At 40.8% G+C, this 17,936-nt stretch overlaps 1 protein-coding gene across 1 annotated transcript in view; it reads right to left on the bottom strand.

Annotated features, from left to right (window-relative positions):
* Positions 1 to 2,209: 2,209 nt before the first annotated feature.
* Positions 2,210 to 17,936, bottom strand: part of ABCG5 (ATP binding cassette subfamily G member 5) — a 286,105-nt gene continuing 270,378 nt past the window's right edge. The window contains exon 13 of the mRNA XM_069607292.1: positions 2,210 to 4,794. Within this exon, the coding sequence (XP_069463393.1) occupies positions 4,601 to 4,794 (194 nt within the window). The 3' untranslated portion in view covers positions 2,210 to 4,600. The remainder of the gene's footprint in view (positions 4,795 to 17,936) is intronic.

Here is a 17,936-nt window from a genome sequence, read left to right as displayed (position 1 = left end):
CCTAGAGCTGCAGCAGACCCCATACCTATCAGCTCTTGTGTCTCCCCTACACTGCACAATATATTTACCAAGCCCTTTTTGATGATCTGGATCATCTCGGTATCACCTACACTAATTATGCAGATGATACCCAGATTCTCCTCCCGCTTTCTGGAGATTATGGTAAGGATTTGGCCTTGGTGAATAGAGTGTACATCATCATCCAGGCATGGATGGCCACACATGGACTATGCCTAAATGATGATAAAACCGAACTCATCATCCTGCGTACTACCGCCAGTTTAAAGAAACTAAGCCCTGCCTTTTCATCTTTCATGATCGATGGCAACAGTATCAAGGTGGGACAAGAGGTTAAAACGTTCTATTTGGATTCCAACTCCTCCTTCAATAGACAGGTGAACTCACTTCCATGGCTTACACGTGTAAACTGATCCATGCAGCCAAACCCTTTCTGTCTGACACTAGCTGCTTGACCCTTGCTAGAGCCCTCATATTGTCCCGCCTGGACTACTGCAACGCTCTCTATCCTAGGTCCTCCAAAGTCACCACTAGCAAACTACAAACTCTTTCGAATAACGCTCTTAGAGCGGCACTGGGCGTCTCTAGAAGAGATCATATCACAGTACACAGCCAACAGAATAATTGTCTCTCTATCAAAGACAAAATTCTCCTAAAATCTGCGTCACTTACTTACAAGTCCCTCAATAATGCTGCTCCTATTTACCTGATCGACAGATTTCATAGACAGACCTCCCTGAGACCCACAAGAACAGCATATAGAGACTGCCTCTCTGTCCCCAACTTTAAGCGTTCCACTATAGGGGCCAACAGCTTCCCAGTGAAAGCGGCTAAACTGTGGAACTCCCTACCACCAACTCTCAGAATGGACTTACCTTATCAAAACTTCCGATCTAAGATTGTCTCATGGTGGAAATATGTTTTCCATGCCTTTATTAAAGGAGAGTAAGTCTCCAGATGCATTATCTGAATTTTGAGCAGCCATTAGTACTTCTCAGACAATTGCAGGCAGGCGTGTGAATATGTGCTTTATTACAGATTGGCTCCAGTGCTGAAATAATGTGGGTTTTCCAGTACACTCGTGGTTTGTGATAAGTAGTAACAACCTTTCTGTTGTTTCAAATTTCAGAACATGGATTGAATGAGTTGTTGGTCATTTGTATTTTTGTAATTTCATATGCATTTGTGCACATTTGTCAGCTAAATAATAATAACATAGTATGCCTTAGACCAAGAATTGGAATTCTTTAGTATGAACAACTTTTGTCGTTGAAGAAAAGGCTTAAAACAATCACACAGTAAAGATTTAAAGACAAATGATGCTTAGACTGGTGTAATACCGACATGGGCCACTCGATGTCAGGTAAGAGAGGCCTGTAGTATATCCAGAAGCAGAGTTCTCACGTTAAGCGTGACACGACTTCATTACCTCAGGGCAGGCACTGTGTTGTATTTCCCAGCTGTCGGTATGAAGAAACAGCTATGCGGAGCTACGAAGCGACAACCGTGGGCAAGCAAGCAAGCCACACAGGCATTCGTGCCCACCTTCGATAATGACCTCAAAGCCTCAAATAAACAGTAGTTACTGCAATGCTCACAGCAACTGTCGTGTTGGTCTCCATTCAATGCCACACCAGACTTCCTCCCGAAAGGAATCCAAATCCTGCGACACTCGCTATACTATAGCACCGGATACCAGGTCAGAATGGGAGCATCCAGCATCCCGTCCACAACAGGATTCATGATAATATGTGATTGTTTCACCCGGAAATATATAGGAAAGGCCGTTACTGTAACGCTGCTTCAGCAAGCTCAGTAATTATGCCATCTTGCTCGGTCACCGGCCATGCCCCCCTCGGGATCTACTTTAAAATGACCAGAAATTCCTGATTTTCAGCCGCAAAGGGGCTCCGGGAAGGAATATCAATCTGTGATGGGCACAGCAAGAGGCACTTTGTGTATTGTGAAAAATTATTTTGGTTGAACGTGAAGGGGATTTGCTAGCACAGCTCATCACTTGCCCTAAATATGTGTTTGTGAATTTTTATTGTGAATAGGCACCAATATCTTTATTAATTTCTGGCAAATTTGCGCCTCAGGACCACCCAAGAGTCACACTCACACAGTTGTTACAAAGAAGAATCCAACACAATCATTTTTTCTTTTATTGTCAATTTGCATATTCATAACGTTTCTTTTAATGCCTGAAGGTGGCACCATGGTGGCATTTAAAAAACACAATCACTCCTATCATACTGTGAATACGTTAAGAGTCTTACATGTTCCAGCTATAAACTTAGCACTGTGATTCATTCAATTCCACTCCATTTCCCTTTTAGTCTGCAGGTTTAGGAGCCATCGTGGATGTAAATGTTGGCACTGCATGCCTTTTTGTGCTCGTCACACTTTTTTAATGCATTTTATAGACTTTATTCAACCAGACAGAAACATGTACCTTTGGTTTTCTATCTGTACATGTTTGCATCACAACCACCTCACACTATGCATATAAATGCACACACCACGACGAATTAAACAAGATTATGAGCTTTGGGGCAGGTTCTAAAGCCTTTCTTTTTGGTTAATCTGAGCCTGGAAAGGACACATACTAGATAGGACTCCCACTGTGGAGTACAGAAGACCGTGTGCTCATTGCGAGTAGGACAGATTTTCTATTGGGAATACTTCATGAGAAAAATACTGCTACACCAGTGGTATTTCTGAACGTCCACCCAATTAAGAGTTTGCTAATGCACCAGTGGTATTCCAGCAATACCACTTGATGTATTTATCTTTTTTTTAAATTGTATTTGGTTCATCAGATAACCTTTACAATGTTAAAAGAACAAGATAGAAAACATAAAATAAAACATTCCATTTACATTCACAAATTCATCTTATTTAAAACAAAATAAATCATATATATTTTTAAATCCATTTCCACACTGATATTGATGGTAAAAGTGGATAACATAGAGTAGTGGTTCAGTCCAATAGTGTACATTTTTGTAAATGCACAAAATGGTACATTCTGATCCTAATGTGCATTGCATAAGAGAGGTGGCGGGAGGGTGAGCATCACCCTTTTACAGTGACGGTGTCCCTGTTTAAAAGAAAATCCTTGTTAAAGGGAAAAGCGTGTATTTGATGTTAGAATTTTGATTCCATCCCTGGCTTGGAGGTAAAAGTTTGAGGAATTTCATTTTGAAAATCCAACTCAGAATTTGGCGGTATTTGCATCTGGTTGTATTCCCTTTACCTCCAGAGGTAATATCTCCTAACTTGGTGGTGAAACTGGTATCATTTAGAAGATCCCCCAAGATATTCTTTCAGGTATCTTTTCAGAGATGGGAAAATCATTTGAGTGGTGGGAGTTTGAGAGTGCCTGGAGACCGCCCCAGTGGTGGTAGCGGTGCCCACTATAATTCACCATAGTATAACCTGAATATACAAGGTGATATGTACTGAAACATGCATCTCCCATTGGGGTCTGGCAGAGCTGCACCCATCTTTTCAGGATACTCACCGGCGATGTTAAAACTGCCATTCATTGTACTGAAAGGTATTGCGTGTGGCTATCCAAAAAACCTGGGTAGAATTAGAAAAAGGTTACACGGGTGCAAAGGCAATTAGCACAAGGTCAAAAATGGCCCTAGTGCAAAAACAAATCATATTCTTTCACTGCATTTTTACACCAGGGCAATGTTTGCCCTCGTCCTGGTTCTTTACAAAAATGCACTGACAATATGTTGTCTGTACTAGGGAAACATTTGCCCTAGTGCTAATTTCAATTGCCCTAGTGCAACATTTCTGTAGTACTGCCCTAAGTCAATCTGGCTTTGAAGAGCTGAAGCTGGAATGCCTTGATTTACAATAGCACATCCTGCTCCAGCTGTACAGCAGAGCAGCACAGAACAAGTGACAGGAAACATGAGCTAAATGACGTCATGAAATCTTGACGGCCCAAAGCGATTAGGTTTGGATGTTTTAAAATCTAATATCTTATGTAAACTCTGTAGAATGTTTTTGCAAAGATCGCATCTTAGACTGTAACCGAATCAAACTTTTCGTAACTGGTCATCTGCAATTTTCTGTCAGGGAATTAGGCCACTGTAGGTTTACTCCCGACCTGACAATGTTGCAGAAGTAGAACTGAGATTTTATAGGGATTTCTCACCTTGTTTTGTAATTGAATGTTACATTGTGTCAATCATGAAAAATAATTAAATAATGATGGAATAAATAACGAAAGGCCTTGTCTCAATAGATGACCACATATTTAGAAAGCAATGGACGTTTCAAATAGAAAGAGAAAGAGACAGAGACAATTCCCATGAAATCAGAAGGCACCGAGGAAGGAAATCCTGTGGCAGAGGTCTCCAACCTGTGGCTCCCCAGGTGTTTCAGAATACAACTCCAATGCCCATCAACCATTGACTGTGCTGGCTAAGGCTGATGGGAGTTGTGGTCCAAACATCTGGAGAGCCAGCGGTTACAGACCCATGCCCTAGGGCAATGGGTTCTATAGTTCTGTGGTCCGGGGAACGCATGCAACTGTCAGCATTTTGCAGTACTTCCCTCGCTATCTTTTAGTTATTATATCTCGGATTTTAAAGGTAATGATGCCAAGAATGATCACAGCTGGTAAGAAAGCATATAGCATCAGAAAGTCCAACGTGAATCTGGAGCTGGCCCCGGGATATGTTTTTTCGATGAATTCGTTGCCCTGGGAGAACAGACAGGTGGGATCTGTGCTTGATGAGCTGTTGGCTGCACCTGCAAAGAAAAAAAACACTACACTTGAGAACTCAGGGGTCAAGCGTAACTGCTTATGCAAACTTGCATTACACTTAAGTACTCGCACTAGTAAATGCAGCATTGTCTATGCAGATAATCTACTGGACATAACATTTGATAATCTAATTTATTATAACAATTTGCTTCACAGCAACATCAAGTTGGATACAAAACCTGGGGGTGCAGCATTCCGGCACACTCCCCTCTGGATGCTGCCCTGAATCTTCATTGTCTTATTCAAAGGAATGCGACAGAAGACCCGAGACGTACAATGTGGGAACAACTTATGTCTGAGAGAGGTTTTTGTATGTTAAATGGGAGCAGATTTGACAATAGTGCCTTTAAATACACTTGGCAACAGGGCACTTTAAAAGCCACTATTAATTATATTTATGTGGACGACAAATTATTTTCTAAAATCAAATCTTTCCACATAGATTCAAAACTAAACAGTGATCATTGAATGCTTATTGTAGAATGGTTGGTCACTGTGGCCCCTATCAATCCGTGTCCAGTAGTTACCACAGGTATATTGTCTGTTTCCAACCAGTTAAATCGTATACAATGGAATGAAACAAACCTGAATGATTTTGACAAATATTTGCAAGTTGCCTTTTGTCACTCTCGAGAAAACACATCATCTACTGACACTCCCTATTATGATCTTATGCAACTCTTTGTGGACAAAAAGGCACTGATGTCTCAGATTTTTAGAAGTACCCATATGTTTCATATGGAAACAAAAAATAGGAAAGCTGATTTTCCCTTCCGAAAACGGGAAGCTATGAAGTTACCTTTGAGTGTCAGATTCAAAGCCCTAACTAAAGTCAAAACCTCACATAGAAACTGGCGGCGATGTCATCGTAGTAAAATATTTCAACAGGATGGTGAGCTAATGCTACGAATTTCTCGTGAACAGAATACAGCTCAAATCTGGAAAGCATTGAATAATGCCCCATCTCCTGTGCAGACTATGTCTCAAATTCACAGTGTTCCAGAAGCGAGCTGGATTAGTTATTTTTCTAAAATCTATGCGCTTCCCCCCAATTTAGGGTTAGACTCTAGAACGATCTCTCACACTCCTTTTTATATTAATATCTCCAAGTCTGACATATTGTATTTCATTAACAAAATAAGTCAGTCAAGAACTCCGGGCCCTGATGGCCTGTCTAATAAAATCTTTAAACAAATGAAATTTGGTCATCAATTCTCTACCAAATTTTTGAACACATTAACATCATGCAAAATATACCTGCTTCTTGGAAACACTCCTTAATTGTTCCCATTCATAAAAAAGGCGATTAATGTCTCCCAGAGAATTATAGGCCTATCGCCTTATTAGATGCACCTGGGAAACTCTATAGTCACATTATTTTACAAGAACTGAATATGTGGACCAGTAAAGAGCGCAAAAGAGATCCGTTTAAAAAATGGCTTTGTTGCCAGAATCGGGACCTCTGTGAATCTAATCACTTTAAACATGCTGAAGTCTAAATATGCTGAACTCAATCAACCGATCTACATGGCATTTGTGGATTTCCGTGTAGTGTTTGACTCGGTTGATCAAATGTTACTATTTCATAAATTACAAAACTATGGGTGTCCATCTTCCCTACTAACTGTGATTAAAAAACTGCACACAAACACCAGTATGCAAGTTAGACTTTAACTTGATGGCTTATTATCTACAAATATTGAGACCCTGCATTTTAGTGTCAACATTGTTTAACCTCTTTCTGTTAGATATAGAAGCTTCTTTTGGAGATATAGACTCTGATTCACCAAAGTTGGGACTACAAAAGATCATATGGCTTTTATATGCCGATGATCCTGTATTACTCTCCCAAACCCCTAAAGGCTTGCAAGGTCTGTTAAACAAATTGGACGAGTACGTCTGCAACAACAATTTGACCATCAATGTGGCTAAGATGCAAATAGTAATTTGTCAAAGAACGACAAAAACAAAAATGGTAAACTACCAGTGGTGTCTGCAGACTACGCCATTACAGGTTCTTTACAACTATAAATACCTAGGGCTTCCATTCTCAGGCTCTGTGAAAAATCAGATCTATGATGACACTCTGAAGGCCAAAATTACGACTTTAATATCCCAAGCAAAGATAAATTTGCATAAGTATGGCAAATTTACTTCAGCTCATGTTGTTACCTTCTTTAATCAGAAAGCAGCACCTATTCTCTCCTATGGAGCGGATACTACTTTACCGAAATCAAGAACATTTTGGGATTGCTTAGAAGGGAAATTTTGGAAAGCTGTTTTCCGTTTACCCTCCTGTACTCCTATTTGCTTTCTTAGATACGAATCAGGCCTAATTTCATTGTTTGGACGGGTTCTCTGGAAACTGTGTAACTTTTATCGTAAATGTCTATTGGGACGTAATACTCCGAACATCTTAGGCTCAGTAGCGTTGTACATCTACTCTTCTAAACATGCGTTTCCTAAGAAGTGGGTCAAAGTTATTTTGATTGCGCTTGTTGATGCTGATATCACAATTGATTTATTACTTACTAACCCTGAAAAAGCTAAGAAACAAAGACACAACAAATTTGCACAAACTTTGTAGATTTTGATTTAAACCTGTTCCCACACAAAAAATTGAAACAAATGGGTAATTATCTTATAAAGTGTCCATCACATTTTGTGCGTGCTGAAATGCTAAGGTTACGCCTGAACCTTTGCCCGAAGAATCAGATCCTGGCAAGACGTGGCTTAATCTCTAAAAATGAAAACTTTTGCCGATTCTGTAAAAATGTAAAGCAGTTAGAGACATTATCTCATTTAGTAGTTGATTGTCCTGCATTGTGTGGACTACGTGAACATTACTTTCGCAATTTATTGCAATTTTCTTCTGATCGTTCTTCCTATGAAATATGGAGTTTATTAATCACGAGCAACCGAACCACTATCCATATTGCGCTTACGCAGTTCATAAAAACAATACTGCCGCGCGATCCCATTTTTAATGAAAATTGAAAACTGTATTGTTGAATGTTCTGCAACAGATCGTGCTCATTTTAAAACTGCTGCAAATATTTTATGAAACTGGGAGCTTTCCTTTTTACTAAAAACTTGTGTGTTATTATATGTAAATGAACTCTTGAACACATTTGCGTTATTTTTAAAGAATTGTGTATAATAGTGGTTGCTATTGTAAAATTGTGGAAGAAAAATCTGATGTTTTTTTTGCTAATTAATTGTTTAATTATGTTGTAGTTCTGTCGTAAGAAAGACATTTTGAAAGGTTGAATTCTTCAGCCAAACAAATAAAAAAAATAAAAAAATCTTCATTTAGAGCCAGCACCTGCACTTTGCAATAGTCCTTTGATAATCAGATGACTAATACAAATAGGCTGCTTTCGTAGATAAGGTTGGATCCAGCTTTTTAGTTTGACCGGATGTATCATGAAAATAGTCCCCAAATCTGCAATGTTAATGCCCTACTGGTCCTCGGGGAAATCACTGATAGCCGCAAATATTGGCACCATCATTTTAAAGTTGCTTTCATAAAAAAATGGTAGGTAGCAGCATGTGATGCGGCACACCCAAGCTAGTTATGCATGCTCGAACCGCCAGCCCTGTGACCAATGAATGTTCTCAGGTCACACCTCTGAAATTCTGGTGAGCTGTGAATATTCCCAGGTCACTCAAGTGGCAGTTGAACCCCCATGAACTGTCTCCCCCCTGCCCTCATGGCGCTTGTCTTGCCCTTCCCAACCCCTGCTTACGTATGATGCCTGTACGAGAAATGTGTTCCCTGCCACCTGTGAGAATGCGCCATCAACAGAGCACTTATAACACAGAGAGTGAAGTTCAACATTTTCCTTGAAATAGGGTCTGCAACGTTTGGCTGTCCAGAGGTTTCTGAACACAACACCCATCAGCTATACACAGCATCAAAGGGCTCCAATTACAAGGGCACGCTTCAGCTGCTTGGACTTAGGTGACCTCCATAGCCGGAGATCAGGCCGTGAATTTGAAGCTAAATGCCCTATGTGTGATGCTGGTTTTGAGGATTTAGCCCATTTTTTTTATTTTTTTTGCCTTTTTGCCTTGTCTATAATGAGCAAAGAAATAAATACTTACTACCACTGTTCATAGGCAGAGGCTTTTCTCAACATAGGCCACCCTTGTACTAGCTGTTGAATACACTTACGCCCGCAAAAGGCTGGAATTTGTCATTGTATATAAGGGTTACTTGGCGGTTACGAGAAAGGGGACTTAAAGCAAGAAAGTGAAACTAGAAATAATGTCTGAAACCGTTGTGTGGAGTTTAAATTTAGGGTTTTTAAATTGGCTTTTATAATTGGTTTTTATGATGTTTTTGTGTCTTGTATTTTAACCTTTATGTTTTTGCACACCGCTCTTCATAATATGTGTGTCATTGGATGTACTGTTTTAAAAACTTGGTTTAAATTGACATGACAGGTAATTAATAATGAAATATAATCAGGTGTTTGTCCATTAATGTATCTGTTGTATGTGTAGCATTTTGTATGGATTTGATTTCAATCTGAAATAAAGACTTTACCATAGTTAATGGTCAGGGACCATAGGAATTTTAATTCAAAACATCTGGTGAGCCACATGTTACAGGCTGTCCTAGAGGATCTGCGGGCTTCAAGTATAACTCTGATAAGGCAGTTGAACCAACCTGTCAAGATGGAGAACATAACAGGTGCTAGTGTAAATTCTACGGAACTTAATGTCAAAGTCCAGCTACTCTAATCTACAATTCAAAGTCCCGGAGATCTAGCACCCATCCCACTTCTAGCTGCACCCACAGTTTCAGCAGTAAAGGGCCCTGCATGCTTCCTGGTTTCACTTGAATGGTTGGCATCACCCTGGGCCATGGTTGGCCTTCCTCTGCTCCCTGATGTACGAAATGCCTGCCAGCAAGCACCTCTTCATTTTCCTTGCCTTTGGGAATTATCTAACCAGCAAGAATAGCATCTCCTTTGCTAGGCTATTGATTCAAATGTATAAATAATTATGTATTTGTCTTGCCAGGGTTGCTGTCAGACTGAAGTAAATATCCACCAGGCAGGATTGCTGTGAGGCTGAAATAAATATCACCCACTCTCAGGATTGGTCCTGCAACGGTATCCTCTCCTCCCTTTCATGTGTTTTGTCTTCCCCCTCTGTGTTTCTTAGGTGTTGGTACTTCTCTCCCCACTTCTCTTCACTGAACAGATAATTACATTTCCTGGCATGGACAGAGGGTTTAAAGCCTCATCTGCCATCTTGAAAACCGATGAGAGCAGGGGGGATTGGTGGGAGGGGGGATTAGGGATCAGTGTGCAGTTTACAATTAAACTCTGTGGCTTGAAAGAGATACCTTTCAATGCACTCCCGTTCAGTACCCGGGAGTGTCATTCCATTCCTCTGTTACATAACATTTCTGTCTCCCTCAATCCAGAGATGCAAATCCTGTGGGGTTGTTTCGTGATGGAATAGCCCACTCTAATATTCATCAGAAGGGGTTCCTACCTTTTTTTGTAAATCCGTAATCTATTCTGTTTCATTTGCTGCCTCCTTGTCATAGCTGCTTCCAGGGCAGCATTTTCTGTCTGGATCCCCAAGGATGTGCAACCTTGCTTGAGATCTGGGATGGCGAGTCTCCCCCCTCCATCTACAAATTATTTTGGGAAGAGGTGTTCACCTGTTGCCTGTCTCTCAGTGCAGGGTCTCCTCCTCTTTGTTTTTAGTAATAATAATTGAGAGTTGCTTTCATCAATGAATTGTGAAATTCCTCAACCAGACAGACGCTGGACAACAGACTTGTACTAGTGTTGCCTTTTTCTGTTTTAAACATATGATTTTGGCCAGACAATTTCAAGGATATTGTTCATTTGTAATAGCTACCGCACTCCACAAGTATGTGTGGGAATAAATTGAACAGTCATCGGTTCATATTCATGTTTTCTGCTTTCATATGTGTCACTAAAATGTTGGGCCTCATTACATGAACGGCGGTAAGGGTTTACTGGTAAGGGTACCAGTGCCGGTAAACCCTTACTGCCTTACTATGAGGTCCCTTTGTGGGACCCTACCTTAACGGCTGGTTCTACCAGCCGTTAAGGACAGGACCCGCAAGGGACCTAGGAGGTAATTACGGTACCGCAATTTGCGGTACCGTAATTACCGCCTACCCCATTCCCATTGAGCCCTATGGGGGCAAAAATGGGAATGGGGAAGGGCCATGGTGAATGGGGAATTACCGCCCCCACACACCTTGGAATAGGATGGTAATTCCGCCATTCAGCATGGCGGACTCAGTAAAATACCGGCGGCAACCATGTAATGAGGCCTGTTGTCTCTTCTGCTGGAATTCCCGAGGTCTTCTCACTTCTCGCAGTAAAAGTCAGATTTTAGGGTGAGCCTAGACCAGTGGTCTTCAAACTTTTTTTGCCTGGCCCCCCATGAACAAAACTTGGGCAGGCCGGGCCCCCCCAAAAATACCAAATGGATATTATGTACAAATGGCTATAAACGATTGTGCGCCATCCCTGCACCCTACTCCCAGTATAGTTCCTGGGCTCCCCCACCAGTATAGTCGCTGGGCTCCCTCATCCCACTCCTACCCAGTGCCTAGGCTCTCCCAACCCCATCATAGACCCTGCGCTCTCCCTACCCTTCTCCCACCACTATCCAGTGTTCCCGCCCATCCTGCTCCCATCACAGGCCCTGGGCTCCCCCCACCCAGTTCCCAACACAGTCCGAGGGCCAGTGAGAGATGGGTAATTTATTAAATGGAGGGGCATAAATATTTCCCACAAAAATGCCATAGCGACCGAGCGCAGTGAGGGAGTCGAACCAATCAACGGGGTTTTGGAGGGGTTCCCCCCTTGAATTTTTTTTTTAAATAATGTATTATAACTGCATTTTAGAGCATACTTTAAAAAAAATGGGTAAAAAGCCAAACAGTTTGCAATTGGCGCCGGGGGGCATGGGGGAAAGCATGGTATTTTTGATTGGACATATATGATAGATAAAAAAAAAATACCATCCCTGTCCCCTGCTGGAGAGACACACACACACACACACACACACACACACACACACACACGTGTGGACGACAAATTATTTTCTAAAATCAAATCTTTCTACATAGATTCAAAACTAAACAGTGATCATTGAATGCTTATTGTAGAATGGTTGGTCACTGTGGCCCCTATCAATCCGTGTCCAGTAGTTACCACAGGTATATTGTCTGTTTCCAACCAGTTAAATCGTATACAATGGAATGAAACAAACCTGAATGATTTTGACAAATATTTGCAAGTTGCCTTTTGTCACTCTCGAGAAAACACATCATCTACTGACACTCCCTATTATGATCTTATGCAACTCTTTGTGGACAAAAAGGCACTGATGTCTCAGATTTTTAGAAGTACCCATATGTTTCATATGGAAACAAAAAATAGGAAAGCTGATTTTCCCTTCCGAAAACGGGAAGCTATGAAGTTACCTTTGAGTGTCAGATTCAAAGCCCTAACTAAAGTCAAAACCTCACATAGAAACTGGCGGCGATGTCATCGTAGTAAAATATTTCAACAGGATGGTGAGCTAATGCTACGAATTTCTCGTGAACAGAATACAGCTCAAATCTGGAAAGCATTGAATAATGCCCCATCTCCTGTGCAGACTATGTCTCAAATTCACAGTGTTCCAGAAGCGAGCTGGATTAGTTATTTTTCTAAAATCTATGCGCTTCCCCCCAATTTAGGGTTAGACTCTAGAACGATCTCTCACACTCCTTTTTATATTAATATCTCCAAGTCTGACATATTGTATTTCATTAACAAAATAAGTCAGTCAAGAACTCCGGGCCCTGATGGCCTGTCTAATAAAATCTTTAAACAAATGAAATTTGGTCATCAATTCTCTACCAAATTTTTGAACACATTAACATCATGCAAAATATACCTGCTTCTTGGAAACACTCCTTAATTGTTCCCATTCATAAAAAAGGCGATTAATGTCTCCCAGAGAATTATAGGCCTATCGCCTTATTAGATGCACCTGGGAAACTCTATAGTCACATTATTTTACAAGAACTGAATATGTGGACCAGTAAAGAGCGCAAAAGAGATCCGTTTAAAAAATGGCTTTGTTGCCAGAATCGGGACCTCTGTGAATCTAATCACTTTAAACATGCTGAAGTCTAAATATGCTGAACTCAATCAACCGATCTACATGGCATTTGTGGATTTCCGTGTAGTGTTTGACTCGGTTGATCGAATGTTACTATTTCATAAATTACAAAACTATGGGTGTCCATCTTCCCTACTAACTGTGATTAAAAAACTGCACACAAACACCAGTATGCAAGTTAGACTTTAACTTGATGGCTTATTATCTACAAATATTGAGACCCTGCATTTTAGTGTCAACATTGTTTAACCTCTTTCTGTTAGATATAGAAGCTTCTTTTGGAGATATAGACTCTGATTCACCAAAGTTGGGACTACAAAAGATCATATGGCTTTTATATGCCGATGATCCTGTATTACTCTCCCAAACCCCTAAAGGCTTGCAAGGTCTGTTAAACAAATTGGACGAGTACGTCTGCAACAACAATTTGACCATCAATGTGGCTAAGATGCAAATAGTAATTTGTCAAAGAACGACAAAAACAAAAATGGTAAACTACCAGTGGTGTCTGCAGACTACGCCATTACAGGTTCTTTACAACTATAAATACCTAGGGCTTCCATTCTCAGGCTCTGTGAAAAATCAGATCTATGATGACACTCTGAAGGCCAAAATTACGACTTTAATATCCCAAGCAAAGATAAATTTGCATAAGTATGGCAAATTTACTTCAGCTCATGTTGTTACCTTCTTTAATCAGAAAGCAGCACCTATTCTCTCCTATGGAGCGGATACTACTTTACCGAAATCAAGAACATTTTGGGATTGCTTAGAAGGGAAATTTTGGAAAGCTGTTTTCCGTTTACCCTCCTGTACTCCTATTTGCTTTCTTAGATACGAATCAGGCCTAATTTCATTGTTTGGACGGGTTCTCTGGAAACTGTGTAACTTTTATCGTAAATGTCTATTGGGACGTAATACTCCGAACATCTTAGGCTCAGTAGCGTTGTACATCTACTCTTCTAAACATGCGTTTCCTAAGAAGTGGGTCAAAGTTATTTTGATTGCGCTTGTTGATGCTGATATCACAATTGATTTATTACTTACTAACCCTGAAAAAGCTAAGAAACAAAGACACAACAAATTTGCACAAACTTTGTAGATTTTGATTTAAACCTGTTCCCACACAAAAAATTGAAACAAATGGGTAATTATCTTATAAAGTGTCCATCACATTTTGTGCGTGCTGAAATGCTAAGGTTACGCCTGAACCTTTGCCCGAAGAATCAGATCCTGGCAAGACGTGGCTTAATCTCTAAAAATGAAAACATTTGCCGATTCTGTAAAAATGTAAAGCAGTTAGAGACATTATCTCATTTAGTAGTTGATTGTCCTGCATTGTGTGGACTACGTGAACATTACTTTCGCAATTTATTGCAATTTTCTTCTGATCGTTCTTCCTATGAAATATGGAGTTTATTAATCACGAGCAACCGAACCACTATCCATATTGCGCTTACGCAGTTCATAAAAACAATACTGCCGCGCGATCCCATTTTTAATGAAAATTGAAAACTGTATTGTTGTATGTTCTGCAACAGATCGTGCTCATTTTAAAACTGCTGCAAATATTTTATGAAACTGGGAGCTTTCCTTTTTACTAAAAACTTGTGTGTTATTATATGTAAATGAACTCTTGAACACATTTGCGTTATTTTTAAAGAATTGTGTATAATAGTGGTTGATATTGTAAAATTGTGGAAGAAAAATCTGATGTTTTTTTTGCTAATTAATTGTTTAATTATGTTGTAGTTCTGTCGTAAGAAAGACATTTTGAAAGGTTGAATTCTTCAGCCAAACAAATAAAAAAAATAAAAAAATCTTCATTTAGAGCCAGCACCTGCACTTTGCAATAGTCCTTTGATAATCAGATGACTAATACAAATAGGCTGCTTTCGTAGATAAGGTTGGATCCAGCTTTTTAGTTTGACCGGATGTATCATGAAAATAGTCCCCAAATCTGCAATGTTAATGCCCTACTGGTCCTCGGGGAAATCACTGATAGCCGCAAATATTGGCACCATCATTTTAAAGTTGCTTTCATAAAAAAATGGTAGGTAGCAGCATGTGATGCGGCACACCCAAGCTAGTTATGCATGCTCGAACCGCCAGCCCTGTGACCAATGAATGTTCTCAGGTCACACCTCTGAAATTCTGGTGAGCTGTGAATATTCCCAGGTCACTCAAGTGGCAGTTGAACCCCCATGAACTGTCTCCCCCCTGCCCTCATGGCGCTTGTCTTGCCCTTCCCAACCCCTGCTTACGTATGATGCCTGTACGAGAAATGTGTTCCCTGCCACCTGTGAGAATGCGCCATCAACAGAGCACTTATAACACAGAGAGTGAAGTTCAACATTTTCCTTGAAATAGGGTCTGCAACGTTTGGCTGTCCAGAGGTTTCTGAACACAACACCCATCAGCTATACACAGCATCAAAGGGCTCCAATTACAAGGGCACGCTTCAGCTGCTTGGACTTAGGTGACCTCCATAGCCGGAGATCAGGCCGTGAATTTGAAGCTAAATGCCCTATGTGTGATGCTGGTTTTGAGGATTTAGCCCATTTTTTTTATTTTTTTTGCCTTTTTGCCTTGTCTATAATGAGCAAAGAAATAAATACTTACTACCACTGTTCATAGGCAGAGGCTTTTCTCAACATAGGCCACCCTTGTACTAGCTGTTGAATACACTTACGCCCGCAAAAGGCTGGAATTTGTCATTGTATATAAGGGTTACTTGGCGGTTACGAGAAAGGGGACTTAAAGCAAGAAAGTGAAACTAGAAATAATGTCTGAAACCGTTGTGTGGAGTTTAAATTTAGGGTTTTTAAATTGGCTTTTATAATTGGTTTTTATGATGTTTTTGTGTCTTGTATTTTAACCTTTATGTTTTTGCACACCGCTCTTCATAATATGTGTGTCATTGGATGTACTGTTTTAAAAACTTGGTTTAAATTGACATGACAGGTAATTAATAATGAAATATAATCAGGTGTTTGTCCATTAATGTATCTGTTGTATGTGTAGCATTTTGTATGGATTTGATTTCAATCTGAAATAAAGACTTTACCATAGTTAATGGTCAGGGACCATAGGAATTTTAATTCAAAACATCTGGTGAGCCACATGTTACAGGCTGTCCTAGAGGATCTGCGGGCTTCAAGTATAACTCTGATAAGGCAGTTGAACCAACCTGTCAAGATGGAGAACATAACAGGTGCTAGTGTAAATTCTACGGAACTTAATGTCAAAGTCCAGCTACTCTAATCTACAATTCAAAGTCCCGGAGATCTAGCACCCAGCCCACTTCTAGCTGCACCCACAGTTTCAGCAGTAAAGGGCCCTGCATGCTTCCTGGTTTCCCATGGTTGGCCTTCCTCTGCTCCCTGATGTACGAAATGCCTGCCAGCAAGCACCTCTTCATTTTCCTTGCCTTTGGGAATTATCTAACCAGCAAGAATAGCATCTCCTTTGCTAGGCTATTGATTCAAATGTATAAATAATTATGTATTTGTCTTGCCAGGGTTGCTGTCAGACTGAAGTAAATATCCACCAGGCAGGATTGCTGTGAGGCTGAAATAAATATCACCCACTCTCAGGATTGGTCCTGCAACGGTATCCTCTCCTCCCTTTCATGTGTTTTGTCTTCCCCCTCTGTGTTTCTTAGGTGTTGGTACTTCTCTCCCCACTTCTCTTCACTGAACAGATAATTACATTTCCTGGCATGGACAGAGGGTTTAAAGCCTCATCTGCCATCTTGAAAACCGATGAGAGCAGGGGGGATTGGTGGGAGGGGGGATTAGGGATCAGTGTGCAGTTTACAATTAAACTCTGTGGCTTGAAAGAGATACCTTTCAATGCACTCCCGTTCAGTACCCGGGAGTGTCATTCCATTCCTCTGTTACATAACATTTCTGTCTCCCTCAATCCAGAGATGCAAATCCTGTGGGGTTGTTTCGTGATGGAATAGCCCACTCTAATATTCATCAGAAGGGGTTCCTACCTTTTTTTGTAAATCCGTAATCTATTCTGTTTCATTTGCTGCCTCCTTGTCATAGCTGCTTCCAGGGCAGCATTTTCTGTCTGGATCCCCAAGGATGTGCAACCTTGCTTGAGATCTGGGATGGCGAGTCTCCCCCCTCCATCTACAAATTATTTTGGGAAGAGGTGTTCACCTGTTGCCTGTCTCTCAGTGCAGGGTCTCCTCCTCTTTGTTTTTAGTAATAATAATTGAGAGTTGCTTTCATCAATGAATTGTGAAATTCCTCAACCAGACAGACGCTGGACAACAGACTTGTACTAGTGTTGCCTTTTTCTGTTTTAAACATATGATTTTGGCCAGACAATTTCAAGGATATTGTTCATTTGTAATAGCTACCGCACTCCACAAGTATGTGTGGGAATAAATTGAACAGTCATCGGTTCATATTCATGTTTTCTGCTTTCATATGTGTCACTAAAATGTTGGGCCTCATTACATGAACGGCGGTAAGGGTTTACTGGTAAGGGTACCAGTGCCGGTAAACCCTTACTGCCTTACTATGAGGTCCCTTTGTGGGACCCTACCTTAACGGCTGGTTCTACCAGCCGTTAAGGACAGGACCCGCAAGGGACCTAGGAGGTAATTACGGTACCGCAATTTGCGGTACCGTAATTACCGCCTACCCCATTCCCATTGAGCCCTATGGGGGCAAAAATGGGAATGGGGAAGGGCCATGGTGAATGGGGAATTACCGCCCCCACACACCTTGGAATAGGATGGTAATTCCGCCATTCAGCATGGCGGACTCAGTAAAATACCGGCGGCAACCATGTAATGAGGCCTGTTGTCTCTTCTGCTGGAATTCCCGAGGTCTTCTCACTTCTCGCAGTAAAAGTCAGATTTTAGGGTGAGCCTAGACCAGTGGTCTTCAAACTTTTTTTGCCTGGCCCCCCATGAACAAAACTTGGG

The sequence above is a fragment of the Ambystoma mexicanum genome, chromosome 4q (assembly GCF_040938575.1).
Source record: "Ambystoma mexicanum isolate Mex_15411 chromosome 4q, UKY_AmexF1_1, whole genome shotgun sequence".
Lineage (NCBI taxonomy): Eukaryota > Metazoa > Chordata > Amphibia > Caudata > Ambystomatidae > Ambystoma > Ambystoma mexicanum.
This window is presented reverse-complemented; position numbering and strand designations above follow the sequence as displayed.